At 37.1% G+C, this 21796-nt stretch overlaps 1 protein-coding gene across 1 annotated transcript in view; it reads left to right on the forward strand.

Annotated features, from left to right (window-relative positions):
• The window catches only part of CCDC7 (coiled-coil domain containing 7), a 250176-nt gene that overhangs the window by 83680 nt on the left and 144700 nt on the right, over positions 1-21796 (forward strand). Inside the window, exons 19-27 of the mRNA XM_058179731.1 lie at positions 1511-1742; positions 10352-10412; positions 10997-11116; positions 16745-16825; positions 18222-18332; positions 18529-18630; positions 19059-19178; positions 19819-19914; positions 20292-20411. Coding sequence (XP_058035714.1) covers positions 1511-1742; positions 10352-10412; positions 10997-11116; positions 16745-16825; positions 18222-18332; positions 18529-18630; positions 19059-19178; positions 19819-19914; positions 20292-20411 — 1043 coding nt within the window. The remainder of the gene's footprint in view (positions 1-1510; positions 1743-10351; positions 10413-10996; positions 11117-16744; positions 16826-18221; positions 18333-18528; positions 18631-19058; positions 19179-19818; positions 19915-20291; positions 20412-21796) is intronic.

Genomic DNA, 21796 nt, shown 5'->3' on the forward strand with positions numbered 1-21796 from the left:
GTGCAGAATGCTATCTTGATGTTGTGTTTGTGGAGGATCTTGCTGATTCTGTCTGTGGTGCTTTTTATATATTGGAGGAGGGCTTCGCTGTTTTCTTGTTCTCTGTCTTGGATTTTAGTGGGGGTTTCTTTTTGGATTAGATTGGTAATCTTATTTCTTAGTAATTGGTAATCTTAAATTTCTTATTTCAGCTGCAACATTAGCCATTTCAAACCCCTCCAATCCATACATGCAGCAGACTGACACCCACAATGAAGATGTAGCACGACCACGACCACGAAGCCAAACAACAGCAATGCGGCTCACCAGCTCAAATCCCCCTGCAACTCAGACTAATCTGAGCACAACCAAGCCCCAGCCAGTCAGAGCACAAAAAAACCCCATCCAATCAGAGCACAGCCAAGCTTCCACCCAATCAGTTCAAACCCACACTAGCAGTCAAAAGGAAGAAACAGCTGCAATTACACATTGCTCCTAGAAGCACAAAGCTGAAGCCTGAAGATGACGAATGAGACTTCATCGAAACGTCGCCAAGACATTTCCAATTTTACGTGGGAGAAAACCCGAATAACCAAAGACCTACACACACACACACACACACACACACACACACACACACACACACAAATACCATTATGTCTGCAAAGAAATAAATGAAAACAATTATATTGCATTCAGATTTTGTTGTTAACTTAGAATAAAGCTTTTCATATTACTGCTTTTGGGTATATTTGTATGAACTTGTTAAATTCATATTCATATATTCATATTCTCTCTCTCTCCCCCTCCCTCCCCCCTCTCTCTCATTATAAAAAGAAATATTTTTACATATTAGTGACAACTAAAACACTGCAGAATGTTGGTTTTCACTTTCAGTTAACAATATAAATATGTGCAGAAATCTGAGACAATTTTGTAAAATAATTTCAATAATTAAGAATTTTAGCATGCTCTTTGCCTAAGGAGCAGTCTTTACCACCTTCTCATTATTGATTGCTGGACTGGTCTGTGATCTTTTCGAAGAGCCTTCTTGCACCTGAGGGGAGCATTGGCAGCTGAATAAGATTGTACTACTGTTAATGTTCTCCTGCATCCACTGAGAACTCAACATGCAAAAAGTAACAAAACTGGTGGTAACAAAATGAAGGATCCCAAATGGCATATTATGTGTAGATGTTTGTGTCAGCTCTGTTAAATCAAAACTACTACAGCTTTAGTCTTTTCAGGGAAACTTCACTTTGCACCATTGCTTTCACTGGGGACACTTAAATTGATAAAATCTATCACAAAAAAACCCGCTCCTCTTCCTTGCTACTACCAACACTAATTTCCCATCTTCATGGCAGAAAATAGTAGGGCTTTGGAAGTGATAAAATATATGTTGTAGAAGTCCTTATTGACACCTGTGCCCTCTGCAACTGAGTAAGAACTTCGGGAACTAACTGAAGGAATTCAAGACTGCTGCTTATAATCTTTCCTAGGAAATAATTGCTGTTTATTATACTTAAAGCGCAGGGAATGATGTATCTATAGAAGAAAAGCAGCAATTGCCTGATTCTGCAAAAGATGAGGAAAAAATATTGCCAGTGATTTTAGATAAACATGTAGAAATGCTTCCACCAGACTCAAAAAGCCTGAAAGAAGAAATTGCTATATCTCCTCAAGAACATGTGCCAAGTGCTAAACAGAAAACTTTGCAAATTACTCCAGAATTCAAAATGAAGGATACAACTGAACTTAAGGTAATAATTGGAGACTTTGGGGGGGAAAAGGGCTTTCAGTTGTTATATTACTAAGATGTAACCTTATAAGGACCAGTGCCACTGTCTCCATACATAGGTTTGTACATGTATTACTGAAACATAGCAAAGTATTGGTGAAAGATTAGGAATTACTGTACTTTTCTGAGTATAAGATGCACATTTCCCCCACTAAAAGAAGGTGAAAATTTGTGTGTGTCTTATACACCAAATGTATCCCTGGCCACCACCAGCCCTCACCCTTTGGCCGTTTTTGGCCTCTGCGCATTGCATTTTTTGCTTCCACATGCTGTTTTAGACCTGTCCTAGGCTGTAGAGATCACCACAGCACATCGCTGCCTCCATGCATCACATTTGCTGCCTCCGTGCATCACATTTTCAGCCTCCACATGCCCCATTTTTTGCCTCCGCACATTGCATTTTCGGGCAGTTCCAGGTGGCAGGGACCGCTGGAACCACCCAAAAATGCGATGCAGGGAGGCCAAAAATGGGGTGTGCGGAGGCCAAAAGTGTAATGCCTGGAGGCAGCGATTGGCGGTGATGTGCTGCGGCGATCTCCGCAGCCTGGAACGGGTCTAAAATGGAGCATTCTGAGGCCAAAAACAAGAGGCACAGAGGCCAAAAACAAAGGCACGGAGGTGGTGATGGTTTGTGGCAATCCCTGCAGCCTGGAACAGCTGATCGGGGGTATTCCAGGAGACCGATCCACCTACCAATCATCTGCTTGTGCTGAATCAAGCTGCGATAAAGTGCTGAAGCTGCCCAGGCTGTTATTTGCTGCAAGGACGCTAGCCAGATGAATACCAATGAATGCTGGTAGGCAGAGGCAGAATTTTTTTCCCTCCCCAAAAACTAATGTGCGTTTTATAATCAGGAGTGTCTATATTCCGAAAAATACGATATAAAATTATTTCAGATTAGTCTATATACAGAAAGCAGACACATGAAAACTGTGTGGAATATTTCAGCAATAATAATTTAAGAATTAGGTACTTATGATATTTTTTTTAAAAAAAGTAGAGCGTAGATGGAGGTGAGCATTATGTGTTTTCCTGTTAGTGTTATTCTGACATCAAGCTGCCAGAAAGAAGAAGATAGAATCCCAAAATTTTTAATACAACTCATGCTTCTTTATAGTTTTCTTTTTAAAGTTTTTTTAAAAAAAAAAACAAAGATAAAATGTTCCATCTTTCCTTATGTAGTGTGTTGTCTGGGTATAAACATCTCTGTGCTACATCGTTCCTCATTTATCACATCTTTCACGTTCACCTTAACATTAATATTATAATATATTAAATATATTAAACATTTAAATATTGTAAAATTCTCCATTTCCTTCTTAGTATCTTTTAGTAATAATACCATATTGACAGCAAATATCATTATTCTCTTCATACATATACTAACAATTTTCATCTTATTTATATCTCTATCTTAATATATTTTCTACTTATTTTTGGTCTCCTTCATTTCCAAACTCAATTTTTATTTTTCAACGATTGATAAAATACTTCCCATATCATATAATATTCAGTTTGCTTTTTCTCCTTAATTGCTGACGTTAATCTATTCATTTCTGCACATTCTAATATTTTCCTTATCACCTTCTCTTCAGTGGGGATCTCTCCATTTTTCCAATGTTGTGCAAATACAATTCTAGCTGCAGTTAATGCATGAATAATTAAATATACATTCTCTTTATTATAAGTTTCCGATAAAAGTCCTAACAGAAATATTTCTAGTTTCAACTCAATATGTTGTTGTATCATTTCTTCCAACCATGTCTTAATTTTTGTCCAATACTTCTTTGTTTCTTCACATGTCCACCACATATGATAGTAAGATCCAGGTAGTTGGTGACATTTCCAACATTTAGCTGATTTATCTTTAAACATCTTTGCCAACCTTGCTGGTGGTAAATGCCATCTGTAAAACATACAAATTCTTTTTATATGCAGTTGACTTCATTAATTTATAATTCCTATCCCACAATTTCTGCCATTTATCTAATTCTATCGTATAATCAAAGTTTTTTGTCCATGCTATCATTGTCTCTTTTACTTGTTCCTCTTCTAATTTTATACCCAATAAATATACAATTTCTGTATTGCCCTCTCTTTTGCTCCTGTTAAGATTTTATCTAATTCTGTTAATTTTTTGTAAAAACCCTGTAATTTAACATCTTTCTCGTATCTAGACTGTATCTGCACATGTGAATACTCCATTATATCAATCACTTGCTCACTCATTTCTTCTTTTGTTTTAAGTCCCCCATCTTCATTTAAAATATCTTTTATCTAACAATATTTCCCATATTAATAATATTTGGGTGAATCATGCTTCCATTGTTGAAAGCCAAACCGGTATCTTCAAATAATGTTGCTCTTTAATTTTCTCCCACACCAATAATAATGCATTCCTTATATAGTGCCTCTGAAAATATCCACGCATCTTGTTTTTCCATACCATAAAAATGCATGCTACCCCAGTTGTAAATCATGTCCTTCCAGAATCAATAATCTTATTTATTTATTTATTTATTTATTTATTTATTTATTTATTTATTTATTTATTTATTTATTAGATTTTTATACCGCCCTTCTCCCGAAGGACTCAGGGCGGTTTACAGCCAATATAAAACAATAACAGTGTACAATTAAAACAAAGATTAAAAAACTTATTATACAATTGGCCAAAATTTAAAAAGTTTAAACCTAAAAACCCTTAAAATTCATATAAATTAATTCAACTCCAGTTAAAATTGATATTTAAAATTTAAAAATTTAAAATTTAAGCCAGTCCCGCTCGAATAAATAAGTACATTTTTAGCTCGTGGCGGAAGGTCTGAAGGTCAGGCAATTGATGCAGGCTAGGGGGAAGTTTGTTCCAGAGGGTAGGAGCCCCCACAGAGAAGGATCTTCCCCTGGGGGCCGCCAGCCGACATTGCTTGGCGGACGGCACCCTGAGAAGTCTCTCTCTTTGTGAGCGTACGGGTCGGTGGGAGGCATGAGGTAACAGTAGGCGGTCCCGTAAGTACCCAGGCCCTAAGCCATGGAGCGCTTTAAAGGTAGTGACCAAAACCTTAAAGTGCACCCGAAAGACCACAGGCAGCCAGTGCAGCCTGCGCAGGAGTGGTGTTACATGGGAGCCACGTATGGCTCCCTCTATCACCCGCGCAGCTGCATTCTGAACTAACTGAAGCCTCCGAGTGCACTTCAAGGGGAGACCCATGTAGAGAGCATTGCAATAATCCAAGCGAGAGGTGACAAGAGCATGAGTGACCGTGCATAAGGCATCCCGGTCAAGGAAGGGGCGCAACTGGCGAACCAGGCGAACCTGGTAAAAAGCTCTCCTGGAGACGGCCGTCAAGTGATCTTCAAACGACAGCCGTCCATCCAGGAGAACATCCAAATTGCGCACCCTTTCCATTGGGGCCAATGACTCGCCCCCAACAGTCAGCTGTGGTTGCAGCTGACTGTACCGGGGTGCCAGCATCCACAGCCACTCCATCTTGAGGGATTGAGCTTGAGCCTGTTTCTCCCCATCCAGACCCGTATGGCTTCCAAGCACCGGGACAGCACTACGACAGCTTCGTTGGGGTGGCCCGGGGTGGAAAAGTACAGCTGTGTGTCGTCAGCGTACAGTTGGTATCTCACCCCAAAGCCACTGATGACCTTGCCCAGCGGCATCATATAGATGATGAACAGGAGAGGCAAGAGAATCGACCCCTGTGGCACCCCACAAGTAAGGCGCCTCGCGGTTGACCTCTGCTTCCCTGTCAACACCGTCTGCGACCGGTCAGAGAGATAGGAGGAGAACCACCGATAAACGGTGCCTCCCACTCCCAAACTCTCCAACCGGTGCAGCAAGATACCATGGTCGATGGTATCAAAAGCCGCTGAGAGATCTAATAGGACCAGAGTAGAGGAACAACCCCTGTCTCTGGCCCTCCAGAGGTCATCCACCAACGCGACCAAAGCTGTCTTCGTACTATATCCGGACCAGAAGCCGGACTGGAACGGGTCTAGATAGACAGCTTCATCCAGGTATTGGGGTAGCTGCCATGCCACCACACTCTCTAAAACCTTCGCAACAAAGCGAAGGTTGGAGACCGGACGGTAATTTCCCAAAATAGCTGGATCCAGGGAAGGCTTCTTGAGGAGGGGTCTCACCACCGCCTCTTTCAAGGTGGCAGGGAAGACCCCTTCCAGCAAGGAAGCATTAATAATACCCCGGAGCCAGCCTCCTGTCACCTCCTGTGTGGCCAGCACCAACCAGGAGGGGCACGGGTCCAGTAAACGTGGTGGCGTGCAACCTCCCCAACAACCTGTCCACGTCCTCGAGAGCCACAGGGTCAAACTCATCCCAAACAATCTCGACAAGACGCGTCTCCGCCCTCTCACCTGGATCATCCCAATTTTGGTCCAAACTATCCCGAAATTGAACGATTTTATCGTATAGATAACCACTAAACTCCTCGGCACGTCTCTGCAAGGGGTCATCCCGCACCTCCTGATGAAGAAGAGAGCGAGTCACCCGAAACAGGGCTGCCGGGCGGTTATCTGCTGACGCAATGAGGGTGGAAACATAAGAACGCTTCGCCTCCCTCAGTGCCACTAGGTAGGTCTTAGAATAAGACCTAACTAGTGTCCGGTCAGCCTCGGAACGGCTGGATCTCCAGGTACTCTCTAGGCATCTTCTCCGGCGTTTCATCTCCCTCAGCTCCTCAGAAAACCAAGGGCCAGTTGAGATCTACGCCGGGTCAGAGGCCGCAAAGGCACGATACGGTCCAAAGCCCCAGCCGCGGCTTGTTCCCAGGCCACAACTAGTTCTTCAGCCGTGCCGTGGGCCAGATCCTCAGGGAACGGCCCAAGCTCTGTCAGGAACCTCTCAGGGTCCATCAGTCGCCTGGGACGGAACCAACACATTGGTTCCGTTTCCCTGCGGTGGTGGGTGGCGGTCCGAAAGTCCAGGCGAAGGAGAAAATGATCTGACCATGACACAGGTTCTGTTACTAAATTTTCCTAATTCCAGATTATTTAACCACTGTCCAGAGATATAAATCAGGTCCAGTGTGCCTCCCCCAATGTGCGTAGGACCATCAGTTACTTGAATCAGGTCCAAGGCTGTCATGGAAGCCTGGAACTCCCGAGCCGCCGTCGATGACAAGCCGGTCGATGGCAAGTTGAAATCCTCCATGACCATAAGTCTGGGGGTCTCAACCGCCACTCCGGCAAGCACCTCCAACAACTCGGGTAGGACTGTAGTCACGCAGCAAGGAGCCAGGTACTTGATCAACAAGCCCGTCTGATTCCTATGGCCCCACCTCACAAAGAGGGATTCACAACCAGCTATCTGAGGTACAGTGGACTCCCTCGGCTCTAGACTTTCCCTAATAACAACCGCCACCCCTCCACCCCTACCTTGGGCTCTTGGTTGATGGAATGCTCAGAAACCCGGAGGGCACAGCTCGACCAGGGGAACACCCCCTTCCGTGCCCAACCAGGTCTCCGTAATGCCCATAAAGTCTGCGGACTCCCCCTGAATAAAGTCACAGATTGGGAGGTCTTATTGACCACGGACCGCGCATTGCACAACATCAACCAAAGGCCCAAGCTCTGAGGATCTTGGCCGTCCGGGGAACGGGTGAAGACTAAGGGGCCGGAGCACGTGATTGCTTTTAGACAGCGAGCACGTGCTCCCAGAGATCGATACGGCCCCTTGCTTCTGCCATATCTGCCTCTCCCACTTACCGTACAGATGGAACGACCCTCTAAACCAGGAATATACCCCTCCCCCCTGCCTTCGGACCAGGTGGAGAGATGCCGCGAGCAGGCGCAGGGACTGGACATTCCCTCCCCGACGGGTTTCTCCCCCCACCCGTCTCTTCCCTCCCCCCCCTTATATTCCTCAATACAATCCATTCTTTCATCCATGCTAAAACTGCAGCCTGATAGTACAACTACCAGTTTGGTAGTCCAAAACTTCCTCTACTTCTTATATCTTGCATCATTTTCAAACCAATTCTTGCTTTTTTCCCTTGCCAAATATACTTACGTATTATTTTGTTAAGCTCCTCAAAATATTTATTTTCCAGTTTTATCAGAATTGTCTGAATTCTGGATACAATAATCTTGGCAATGTATTCATTTTAATTGTTGCTACTCTTCCTACCTGAGATAATTTCAAATTCTTCCACTTTTCTAGATCTACTTGGATTTCAATGATTTATGATAATTATCTTCCTTAATTGTTACACATCTTGCTGTCTAGCTGTATCCCTAAGTATTTAACTTTCTTTACTATCTGAATATCTACACTTTTTACTACGGTAATTCTTTTTTTTTTCTTTTAGAAATTTTAGTTAAAATCTTAGTTTTCTCTTTATTTTCAGCCCTGCCACTTCTCCATATCCTTCTACTTTTTAAAATTAATTTAGGTCCTGTTATTAATGGATCTTCCAAAATAAAGACTAAATCATCTGCAAACGCCTGTAATTTATATTGTTCTTTTTTAATCTCATGTCTTTTATCTCTATCTTGTCTAATATTTCTATTTAGTACTTCCAATGTCAATATAAACAATAATGGAGAAGTAGACATCCTTGTCTTGTGCTTTTCTTAATACTTACTTTCTTAGTCATATCTCCATTTACTATCACTTTTGTGGTTGTCACTTGTAATCCTAACTCTAGTGTCTTATATTCTTCTAATATTCTTTTATTTTCTTTCTTCTTTCTGTTTTTCTTTCCTTTGTATGTTATAACTAGTTCTTTGGCTGTGTCCCGTACATTTTGTAATGATGTTTCTTCTTTTCTATTCTCTTTGAAAAAGAAATCTAGTTCTCTTGCCATAAATTGAATACATTCCTTTTCTTTTAATATTTTTTGGTTCAATGTCCATCTCAATACTCTTTTTTGTCCTTTCCATATAACTTTTATTGGGTTATGATCCACCCAATTGTTTATTTCAATACTTATTTCTGGTACATTAGCTTTCAGTTCTGCTGTCATCTATTCATTCTTCTTTATGGTTTTCTTGTATTGTCTGTGTTTGTAACAAATTGACACAGTACTTCAGAAGTAAGATTTATTAAGCTGTTTGCAAAGAGTTGGTGAGACTTCTCTGGCACAACAATAGAAGTCCACATTAAGTTACAGATCTCAGCATATTTTATACATCCCTTTCATCCCTTTCAGAGAAAGAGGCCCCTCAGAGGAAATTGGAAATTAATAGGCCCTTTTACAGGAAATATTCAAGAAAGAGACCCTTTACAGGCTAGTGTGACTGTGTATTAAGATACTAACTCTAAATACTTTAAACAAAGGATATATCTTATATAAATGAATAATATGCATTTCATAATTTATGTGGTGCTCTACCTTATAGGAGATTACACCTCATATCAGGGCTGTCAAAGTCACGGCCTGTGGGCTGGAGGTGTCGTGTACTGGCCATGCCCACACCCAATTTAGCAAAGGGAGGAAAAGTCCTGACATGTCACATGATGCCGCCTGACGACACGAGTTTATATTATGCTCTACCTACCGGATGGCTGCCAGCAAGTGGTAAATTGGCACATAGTTCGCCTGGGCTGGGCTGAGGCACTACGCATTGGTCCTTCGCTACTTCCAAGGCAGCCCCGTAAGCCAGATCTAACCACCTCATGGGTCAGGCTTGCAGCATTGCGGGCCTTGAGTTTGACACCCATGCTTTAGATAAATCTTTAATATTTTACAATTATTTGTCCCTCTGAAAAACATTTCTGTAGGAACAAATTTTGTGGTCATGTCTCTGATTTCCTGTTGCTGTTGATACCCATTATCTTGGAAGATATGTTGCTGTAATTTTACAGTTGAAGTGGTAGTAGTAGTTTGCATTCCTAGTCTGGACTATCTTGAAGGGACGACATCAGACAGATTTGGTTGCAACTTGGGTTTTTTTCTAGACTTATGATTCCTCCTCAAAGAGTCATGGCTAGAAGAGCCTTTGCCCAGTTTTATGTTGTGTGCCAGTTGTGCTCTTTTGTGAATCAAAAGGCCCTGCACTCACTGAAACCTGATCATATCATTCTTGGACTATTTCAACATGCACTACAGGGGGTTACCCTTGAAGAATATTTGGAAGCTACAGCTGGTGTAGGAGGAAGCCACAAAGACAATTCTGGAGGCTTCTAGAGTGGCCCATGTTTCATTGCTCTTTCCATGAGCTGTGCTGGTTGCCAGTTTGTCAGATTCACATCTTTGATTTCTACTTCTTGGCTAGTGAGGTATACACTTGCAGAATTGATTACACTATCTCCTTCACAGAGATAGTGTGAAGTTGTGGTGCAACAGTAGATTCAAAAATTGTTTTTGAATTTTATATTAATCCATATTTTTGTATCTTGTACTCAGTTGCCTATAAATGAATATACAGAAGCTCTCTATTCATATTTTACTCCATTTCATAAAGAATAGAAAACAAGAAAATAATCATTAAATTGTATAGAGTAGATGAAAAGACCAACAGATTTAAAGACTAACCATTTTTGTATATTACAAAAAAGCACGTAATATTCTATTTACTATTTTTAAAACTTATTTTCAATAGCCTTTAACACTGCAAAAAGAAATTCCAAGACGTGACATAGACTCGGTAGAACTTCAAAGAGGTAATTGTTCTCATTTTGTTATTTTACTCTTAAAAATGATAAAACATGCATAATATCCTATGTAGTGTTTCTGGAAAATCTTGTGTTAACAATCTTATGTTACAATAGTAGTATAATTTCAAAATATATTTTTAAAGCTGTAATTTAGTTATAGATAAATCATAAAGGTGATTTTTGAAGCTATGCATTATAAATGGCTAAAAATCTATATGATCTTCAGCCCCATTAAGTAAAATATTTCTTTGACTGTATGGATAAAAAATTCTCCAATCCCAATTCAAAATTCCATAAAGACAGGAAATACAAGTTTATGCTATTCTTTTGTGCTATGTGTTTCTTGTTCTGATAGACTATTCTTAAGCTGAGATTCTTCAGTTGTGCTATGACTTCCAGGTAACATGATTTCACACAGACATTTGTGGACATGTGTTGTGTGTATATAAACACAATTATATACAAACACAAGAATTAAAATGGATCTCAAATATAACAGTGCTTAAATATTTCTTAACACATAAACAGCATGGTTTTAGTGATGTTTATGTCTTGTGTTATAATATCTTAAAAATATTTTGATTTTATAGAGGAGGAAAGTCACCACTTGATCAGTAAAAGCATGCTTCAGTTAAAAGATCATTTGACTAAACTAAAGGGAATGCCTGAAGCTGAAACTTTAGCGAAACTCTTGCTTGAGTCTGACAAAGGTAAGTATCATTGAAATATGAGAGCAGAACATAGTGCATTCTTTGCCAGGTGTCTTCAAGATTACATTTTATGTAGGTCTAAAGTTTCAGTAAGATATCTTAAAAAATGAAATCAGAAATAGTTAAGAAAGATAAATTCTATGATTTACAAAATGGATGGTATGGTTTTTAATAGTTATTTTTAACTTGGTTAATTTAAAATAATTTGTTTTTTTGCCATAGTCTAACCAAAATGTGTGTGTGTGTATGTATTATATACACATATTACACTTATATTACACACACACACACACACACATACAAACACACACACACAAAATGCATACACTCTCTCTCTCTCTCTCTCTCTCTGTTTAGACTATGGCAGAAACCCAGTTACTTTCAGTATTGGTGCTGTAGATAACTGTATTTTAGTAGCTCAAGTACTATTTATCGTAAGTATAGCATAAATATTTTTCTATTATATACAACACACACACATTGCATGTATATGTTTAATAGAAAAATATTTATGCTATACTTGTAATAGTATCTATTTTGTACAGCACCAATTCTGACTAAAAATCAATAGACATATATATAGTGCAAATATAGGAATATTTTGTATTTTATATGAGGAGATACTGTTATTTATTTATAGGGGTAATAATGTAAATAGCAAATTGCTACGTATTTTCCATAGAATAGTTGATTTATCTATTTATCAAGATTGATCTACTGTTAATCTAGAAAAAACTATGCAGGCATTTGAATCACCAATTTCTAGCAGTGATTCTTAGCATTCATCAAAATTTCTGTATTGACATGGAGGAAATGATTGCCATGATCAGCCTATGGGATTTTAAGGAATGTAAATGGCCAATATTTTTAAGCCCTTCAGGGACTTTAACATGGATACAGAATTGCAAACATATGGTATATACCCATCATGCTATTTCCTTTTGGAATAAGAATCTCCAGAAAATGACTAAAGAATAAAAAAATAAAACAACAGAAATCAGGAGAGTAAGAAATATTGCTAAAACTACTTTTTACCAATACTATTTGGCTTTATCTTTCCATTTTTACAAATCAGCATTGCTATCATAGTGTCCATATCCCATTCTATATATTGCTTCTATTTCTTAAATTTAGGAGCTCATTGGTTTGATCCAAAACACAATTTTCTGATCTTTTTTTTTTTAATTTGAATTTATATCCCGCCCTTCTCCGAAGACTCAGGGCGGCTTACATTGTGTTAAGCAATAGTCTCATCCATTTGTATATTATATACAAAGGCAACTTTTATTGCCCCCAACAATCTGGGTCCTCATTTTACCTACCTATAAAGAATGGAAGGCTGAGTCAACCTTGGGCCTGGTGGGACTTGAACTTGCAGTAATTGCAAGCAGCTGTGTTAATAACAGACTGCATTAGTCTATTGAGCCACCAGAGGCCCTTTGCCTTCCTTTGAATCTTTCTTCAGTCTTCCTTCACATATTGTTTTAAAATTTGATCCTCATTCATTCTCCTATATTACCAAGACACCTGAGCTTATTTCTTTCCAGCTGGTCATCATTCATTCATTTCTTTAATTTATTATTTCACCATCCATCCTTTTGATACATGCTACTACTAAAAGTCTATTTACTTCCCTGACAGTCTCTAACAGAATTCTTTTCACTCTGTTCCAAACATCTTTCTTATCCTCTTCCTATTTGTTTTGTTGGGAGATTAATTTGTCTTCAATTATTTTTAACTAAAGGATTCATTTTGTCGTGCTATAATTGTTTCACTTATCTTTCATTTCTTTTTCTTCTACATATCTTTTTTTTTTAAAAAAAATTTTATTTCCATTTTCCAACATCATATTTATGTACAAACTATTATCCATCATTAATCATTAATTTTTATTTATTACTGATTCAGGCCTGCTCGATTGCCACTTCCTTTCTTCACAACCTCCCTCTCTACCCTCTACTACTTTCACATCCTTCATCTCCTTCATTTTACTACTTCCTCTCCTCCTTCTCCACTCCTCCCTTCTTCCACCCTATCTAACCTTCTTATTCCCCTCCTCCTTCTCTACTCTTTCCTACCTACTTTCTTCCCTCCTTCTACTCCTCTCTCCTTTTCTTTCTGAAATGGCAGTCGAGCATCCCCAATATCATTTTAAATTTTAATTTCATATCTTCAAAAATTACTGTACATTAATAATCAATCCATGTATCATTTCCCCCCCTTTCCCCCTTCCTCCCCCTTGCTCCCCCCCCAGACTTCCCAGAGCAAATACCGGGTATTATGACCAACAATCACAAGCTAAGGTATACAAAATATACATAATCTCCCACCTTTAAAAATTTAAAACTTTAGATCCCCTCACAATAAAAATAAAGAGATAGGAAAGAATAATAAAAAGAAAAAAAGAAAAGAAGCAATACCAACTTCATATATTACTTCTTCTTACAGTCCATTTTTAAAATTAATCCATCTTCTCAAATTCAAATTTTTTTTCCACTTGTATATTCCTTCAAATTTCATAAGTCCATTTCTCAAATTACTGTCCATCTTCTCGAACTCAAATTTTCATCACTTATATATTTCTTCAATTGCCATAACATTTAATGTCCGTTCTTCTTACAGTCCATTTTAAATTAGTCCATCTTCTCAAATTCAAATTTTTTTCACCCACTTGTATATTCCTTCAAATTTCATAAGTCCATTTCTTAAATTACAATCCAGCTTCTCAAATTCAAATTTTCATCACTTATATATTTCTTCAATTGCCATAACATTTAATGTCCAATTTTCCAATACTACTCCATCAATCAAATATCATTTCGAATAAAATCTCTCAAATACAATATTTCCAGCTTAACTTCATAACTTTTACTACCTATAAACGTATCAATTAAAACAAATAATCATTTAAACTACATCCACAATATAACAGTAAACAGTTAAAATCATTACATCCACATTATCTAAATTCATAAATTTTACTTTCCATCCTTCACAATTAAATAATATCATCCCATAGATTTATACCATACAAATAGCAAATAACGAAAATCCTATAATTTATATCCTAAACAAATCAATTCCAAAAATTGACCATAATCATCATATTCACATCTTAAACATTCCTCCCCTCTCCCATTCTATTTTCCATTATTTCCAAACCAATTAACTTAGCATCTAACAACAAAGGATTCCCACTCTTTAAAACATTAATATAAAAATGTCTCGCTTTCATAACTGAATTAAGAAAATACTTTTTGCCTCTAAAATTCACTGACAAACCCATTGGAACTTCCCATCTAAAATATATCTGATGTTTCTTAAACTCATCCACTAAAAAAGCAAATTCTCTTCTCTTTCTTAACATTTTAGGAGGAATTTCCTTCATCATTTTTATATCTTGTCCCAATATTTGAAATTTATTTTTATAAAAGGCTTGCAAAATTTCATACCTAATCTTTTTAGTTGTAAAATAAATAACCACATCTCTCGGTACTCTATTTTGTCTTGCCCACCAAGAATTAACACGATAAATTCTTTCAATATTAATCTCAAAATCTTCTGGCTCCACACTCTTTATCTGAGCAAAGGCTTGCGTAAAAATCTCTTTTAAATTTTCCTTCCTACTTTGCTTCAAACCCCTCACCCTTATAGCAGATTTCATCAATATATATTGTAATATTACTCTTTCTTCATCTGCCCTATCTACCTTTGCCTGTATATCTTCCATCTTATTATCTAAGTTCCAATTGTTTTGATTCTTTTGAATTTCCTCTATTTTCCTTTGCAACTCTAAATTAGCTTTATTAATTTCTTCAAGATCATCTTCCATCTGAATACAAGAGCTTAATATTTGTGCAATTGCATCCTTTATCATTTTCATTTCCCTCTTCTGCTCTTCCACCACTTCCTTAAAATCCAACATCTCTTTCTCTATTTCATCAAATTTTTGATCTATTTCTAAAAAACGACTCTCCAAAAACTCATGTAAAGAATTTCTTAATTCCTTTTTGATTTCTTCTTTTAATTTTTGAATCTGAACTGAAGAAATTTCAAAGTTTTTAATGACTTTTGGCACTATTTGCTTAAAAGCCATTTTTTAAAAATATAACCTAAGAACGGACCAAAAAAAAAAATTCAAAAAGAAAAATTCAAAAAACTTTTCTTCTAAATCACTATAATCCCAAAGAAGAAGAAAAAATATAAATCATAAAATTCTCATTTCTTCCATTTAGTCAGTATCTTCTTATATATCTTCTAATTCGACACTAGCTGTTAGTAAGCATTTCTTTAACTTTCGTTTCCAGTACACACATTCCACAAAACCGCCATTTGCTTTCTTCTCTCCTATCTTCGCAACAAATATATCCTCAGGGGCTTGCAGTCTTCTTACAAACAAATGCTAGAACTCCAGTTTCTGCTCCGTCCACGTTACAATCCATCATAAATCAATTCCTGCCGTGGAAATTGGACGCTACGTTTTGTCTGCCACAAAAGGCAGATGCCGTCCCCCAATCTGGAGCTTTCCAGGCTATGGAAGGAGAGCTCCCAGCAAGCCTCAGAAGCTTTTTCTGTGGCTTTATTTGGGTGTCTCAACTTCAGCCTGAATGCTCATCTCTCCCTCTTTGCCCGAGGGAAGAGATTTCCAAGCTGTCGAACCAGATTTACGATGTCCTGACAGCTCTACAGACTAGGGAGTTAGCAGCCTAATCAAGGCTGCTTCTCAATGAAGCGGAGCCATGCTGGAAGTCCTTCTTCTATATATCTTGTGTACAGATTCCACTCTTTACAATTCCACATTTCTTTTTTCCTCTTAATTTTATAGATTCATACTACATCTATTTTATTAATTTCATTTCATTTCTTGTAGTAATTCGTACATTCTCCTAACTCCTAACCCTAATTCTAACTCTAACTTTCAATCTTTCATATCCTGCAGTCATCACTAGCTGGGCTCACATATTTTGATCTTTGTTTCCTATCATGTCCTTGGACAACTAAGGACTTCACATAATACTTCTTAATAAGATAAATTATAGTCTAGGTTATTTGCTTTAATTACAGCCTACCCACATGTAGCAATCCTTACTAATCACATGGTAATACCATTTGGAGTACAATTTGGTCAGTAAGCAATCAGCACTATCATATCAAAGTTTTATGTCAAGCCTGAATCTCTAATCAAGAAAATATTTTTCCATATCCTGAATTAAAGAAACAATACAATTTGAATTGGATCTTACTATGCTTAGAACCTGTTGTTGTTATAAAGAAAATTTGTGGTTGTAGTGCAAAATATTAGATAAAAGGAATATGTAAATATGATTTTGAAAGAAAGTATAATTGCGCAGAAATATAAGCACCTTGCTCTGGAGAGTTTCCTCTTAAAAAATTATTTTAAGTAAAAATTATTTTAAAATTAAAAAATAATTTTATTACCAGTATCCCAGACAACTATCCTGATTAGAAATATAGGAGGAAGCACAAGGATGGATTAGTAGTGGCTATCTTATCTCAAAATATATTTTGTTTTCCTATATTATTAGCTTATGATCTAAATGACAACGCATTGATTCCATAAATTATATTCCTAACAAAACTCTAACTTGTATTTTTTCAATGAGATAGGAAAATTGCCAGAGAGACAAAAACTTGAGTTACTTCAAATGCTAAATCATCTGGTAACTCCGGATGAAATACAGCAAGCTGGTAAGTGATAAATTAGGAACAATTATATGTAATTATCACCTATCAAAATTTTTCATATCAATATTTTTATATTCACATTTTTAAATAAATTGCTTCTTGGGATTATACTTTTTTGGTTCACCTGTGGTGGAGATATATAGGTAGGTATCATCAGTGTATTGATGATACTGCACCCCATGCCTTTGGATGATATATTCCAAAGGTATCATATAAGGAACAAAAGATCTGAGCACAGAGCACCTAACATTGAAGGGTCTAGGGCTTGACTTGTCATCCCTTAGCAACTCCAACTAGAACCTGCCACAGAAGAAGGAGAACCATTATAGTGCCTCCACTCCCACTCTTCAAAGCCATCCAGAAGGAATGCTGTTCAGGGATCTAGGAGGGCCAGCACCATTCTCATCCTGGACCTTCCATAGGTTATCCACAAGTGCTGTCCTAGTGTTGTAGCACTACTTGAATTCTGACTGAAAAGTTAATATAGATATAATTCACTTCATCTAGGGCCATAGAGTATCGACTATCCATAACAACCATATGTAACAAGAGGAGGTATGGAGACTGGACAAAATTGTCTAATATGTTAAAACTAAGGATAGCCTCAAAAGAAGGGGGTATATCATACTTCCTTCAAGAGAGGTGGTACCAATATTTCCTGTAAAAAGTCATTAATCACCATTTTGGTCTATGCAATCTCATAAGAGGCCTTAACCAACCTGAAAGGTGATGGGTCTAGCAGAACTCCTAGCTCTAAGGCTCTTATATACTTCCTTGGGAGCAACTGGCTCAAATACTTTCAAGATAATAAAGCCAGACTTACTTCACTTCCATAGGACCTCCCCAGCCAATATCCAGCTCCAATTGAAATGAAATGATTTATTTAACATATGTCAAGAATATTACTCAGAGTCTCAGTCTCTTCTTAATCCAGAATAGACCTGGTCATCTTAATAGGGCTGCTTGCCATTTATCTGCACATGCAATGAGAGTCAAGAAATAGGTGGAGTGCATCACTCTTATTACCACAAGGTAAATCTTAATGAAGATTCCCACATACACTTGGTTGGCTTTATCCTTTTGCCTTTTGCCAGTGGTCTTCTAGGAATCTCCTAAGATCCACAGCTCTACAGGATCCACATTCACAGAGAGTCTACATAGACCTGATCCAATTTGGACCCCGTATTATATGTTCATTCCAAGCTGCCCCAAAACCCAGAGCTTTGAGGGACAAAAAACATGCACCAGGACTGATCAAATAGGCTGCACCTCCTGCAATGTGGCCCAGAGAATTCTAGGACCAACAGAAAATTACTTAATAAGCTGCTTTCGTATATCATCTGGTGGGGAAGGGGAAAATACCCTATTTTGTAATAATTATCTCTCTTTTTTTTTCCAGTGCATATAGATGAAAAAGAGAAAGATGAAAAAAAAAGAACTTTGCTTGCAAATATAGTATCGGTTATTAGACCTTTATTGCAAGAGCAGCCTCCCAAAGCTGATCTTTCAGGTAGAAACTGTAAGATAAATAATAAAATGAGATCGTTAATATAGAGTACTCTAATTATAAGAGTGTAGAAAAAGCAAAGCGATGGAATGAATGAATTGTTACTCTAGCCAAAAATTATAAACAAATAGAATTGTAACCTTATGTTTAAAGCCTTAGCATCATTGGCTAGATTAAAAAATTCTTCTTTTTTTAATAGAGAAAGAAAGAAATGATCTGGCAGAGGAAAGAACAATCTTGTTTTCAATCCTAGACTCACGTTTAAAAGATTATCAGAAAATTACAAAACATGAAAACATTGGTGGGTATCAAATCATGTAGAAATAATTATATAGTATTTAAATCATTATTAACATAAATGCTATTTATATTTAATTTCAAGATTTATAGGAGTGCTCAATTCAGACTGACTCTGGCAGTGTACTGCATAAACACAATAAATAAACAAGAATTAAAAGTAAGGAAAATGTTGATATTGATCAAAAATGTGTATAAAAAAGAAAAATTATAGTAAACCAGATCCTATATATATACACACACACAAACACAAATATATAGTACATAGCTATACAGAATAAGATAAAAACATTAATACTACAAACCATAGTGCTTCAGAAGTTAAGAGAGTTCTGATTCATCAGTTGAGCATGTATTTTGCATATAAAATCATTGGCATTTTTGTCAGGATAGGGAGTTTTATAGGCAGTTTTATTTTATGTTTAATTTTAGAAGCAGAAATTAGGAAGCTTTCAGAAGAAAGAACCCAACTACGTGCAAATGTGGAATTAAATATGAAAGATTTGGAACAAGCCCGGGCGCTTGCATCTTCCCAGCCATCAGAAATTAATGGTAAGTGCCAAAAGGGCTTTTTGGATAAATGGGAAATGGCCCAAATTATTTTTCACAGAAACTTAATGGATACATCTTGACTGGTCTCCTAATCCTAATCATGCTTTGTTTTTTAGGTCGTCTGTCATCTTAGACTAAGTTTGAAACAACATTGAGTATAATATTTAGGGAAGTCAAAAGCTTCTAGTTAAAATCTTAAGGAAAAGTTTTATTATTAAGTTGGGGCTGTTTGATCCGGGATAGATCAGAGAAAAATGACTGGTGAAAAAGATTTCTGGGAAGTCTTTTAACATATAAGTTTTAGTAGAAAACTTTAATAAAAAATGGTCTGCAATGGCTTTGAATAAATCCTAGAATGGCAATTAAAGGCAGAGAATAACGGTTGGATTCGATTTGCACGCTGAAGATTTGATGCTGCCAGATGTAAAGAAAAAAGAGTTTGGTTTGAGAATTAAAGGCCTGGTGGAAAAAGTTGAAAGAGGCACAAACACAAGAAACTAAGAGATGATGAAATTGATGAGTGACTGACTGAACATTGTTTATAGAAATATAGTACTCAATTTAATGTTTTTTTGGCTTAATTTTCATATTAAAAGCTTCAACACTTGAATTATTTAAAGTATGTTTTTTCTTTTTATAGAGAACAGAGTAAAAGAACTGGAAAAACAAGGGGCACTATTAGTTGATAATCTGGAGGCAAATCAAGAAGAACTTGAAAGTGCTAGATTCCTTGAAGGTACTTTAGCAAAAGAAAATAAATGTGATATATGCAAAACATAAATTGTGATAGGTTCTTACAGGCAAAGTTTTAACAGGAATCTGATGTGATCTAGTGCGTCAGCTTTTTTTGTAAATGAAGCAGTGAGGAAAAGAAATGGACTAGAAAAGAGTTAATGTGTTTCCTATTTTCAAAAAAAAAAAAAAGGAAATAAAAGAAGGAAATGATAATCAGCCTAATAACAAAATCTGGATTGATCTAGGAAAAGACAGCATCTCTTTGCCTTTCCTCAGTAATAATGTTATTTTTAAAACAGAAGATTAGTAGCCTAGAATTAAACAGTAATATATGTGCATTTCCCTCTTGAGACTTTTAAAGTATTTCTCATTTTGCAGAGAAGAAGATTGATAAACTGGCAAAACAGAGCCTATCTTTGCTTGCAATTTTGAAATCAAATATAAAGGAGCTAGAAGAAACTGAGGCTCTTGCAGCTACCGAACCAAGCATTATTACTGGTGAGTACAGTCTCTATATAAGAATAATTATAAATGTAAGACCAGTAGAAATGAAAATCAGGATATGAAGTGCAAATGAAAGATGAACTGATGTCTACATGGCTGCCTTTATTCTCATTGTTTTTTTCCCTGGTGACACCGATGTGTTAGAGCAATCTGGTCCACCCAAATATGGGATGGAGCACACTGCTTCTGCTTTCACCTTCCAGCCGTCTAAAACATCTTAAAAGATATTTGAATGAATTTATACATCCGGATCAAAATGGATTTCTGCCTAAAAGACAAATTAGGAATAATATGAGAATAGTCTTGGATATCTTAGAATATTATGAGGCTCATCCCAAAAAAACAGATGGCGTTGATCTTCTTAGATGCACAAAAAGCATTTGATAATGTTAATTGGCATTTTATCTTTCTACAATTGGGCTTTGGTGAAAGATTTATTAAAGCAATAGAAACCATATACTATAAACAGTCAGCCATGATAATGATAAATGGTGAATTGATGGATGCAATTCGAATTGAAAAAGGTACAAGACAAGGTTGCCCACTGTCACCGCTGCTGTTTGTGTTGACCTTGGAAGTATTGAATAGAAATATTAGAGAGGAAAGAGGAATAAAATTTTTTTATTTTTTTGTTGAATTTATCGACAAAGAAACAAAGCGGAAGCAGTATGCTCCGTCCCATATTTGGGTGGACCAGTTGTCCTGATAGACCAGTTTCATTGAGGAAAAAAGCCACTTATCTCTCCCCTGGTATAGCTGACAAAGCAAGGAGAGCACGTGGCTTAGAGGTTAATATATCTATCTAATATGTAAGTAGCCTAGGTCCAAATCCCAGAAGGGTATGGCTAGCTGACGACAGCTAAATAGATCTATACTAGTTTCCCTTTATTTCTTTGTTGGTAAATATAAATTCAACACTTTATTCTCATGTTTTCCATTAATTCCATAGCAAGCACTCAAGTATAATCAGAAGTGTTAAGGCTGGTTTTTCCCTCCCTTGGTAGATAGATCATTTTGTTTCCAGCATGCCAAACAATTATTTAAGAAGTTTGTAGGAGACCAGTGAAAGTTTGTTTTGCCACCACAGATTCAAGCAGTGACCGTATAATCAGCTGTACTGCAGAGAAAAGGGAGGGAATGCTCAGAAATACTATGAATAGTGGCCAATGGTTATAAGTGACAAATGAGATGCAGGCATATCCATTCTAATATTGAGAATATTAGGATTGCCTAATATGCAAAATTCAAATTCTGTGGTTGTTTCTGTTTCATAATCTCTCACAGAATTCCTAGTGAATTCTTATAGAACCTTACAGTTTCATGGGGTCCCAATTGAGAAAAGCTGCTTATGTGATTTGCCAATATCTGGTAAATCTTAT

This window comes from Ahaetulla prasina, chromosome 4 (genome assembly GCF_028640845.1).
Source record: "Ahaetulla prasina isolate Xishuangbanna chromosome 4, ASM2864084v1, whole genome shotgun sequence".
Classification (NCBI taxonomy): domain Eukaryota; kingdom Metazoa; phylum Chordata; class Lepidosauria; order Squamata; family Colubridae; genus Ahaetulla; species Ahaetulla prasina.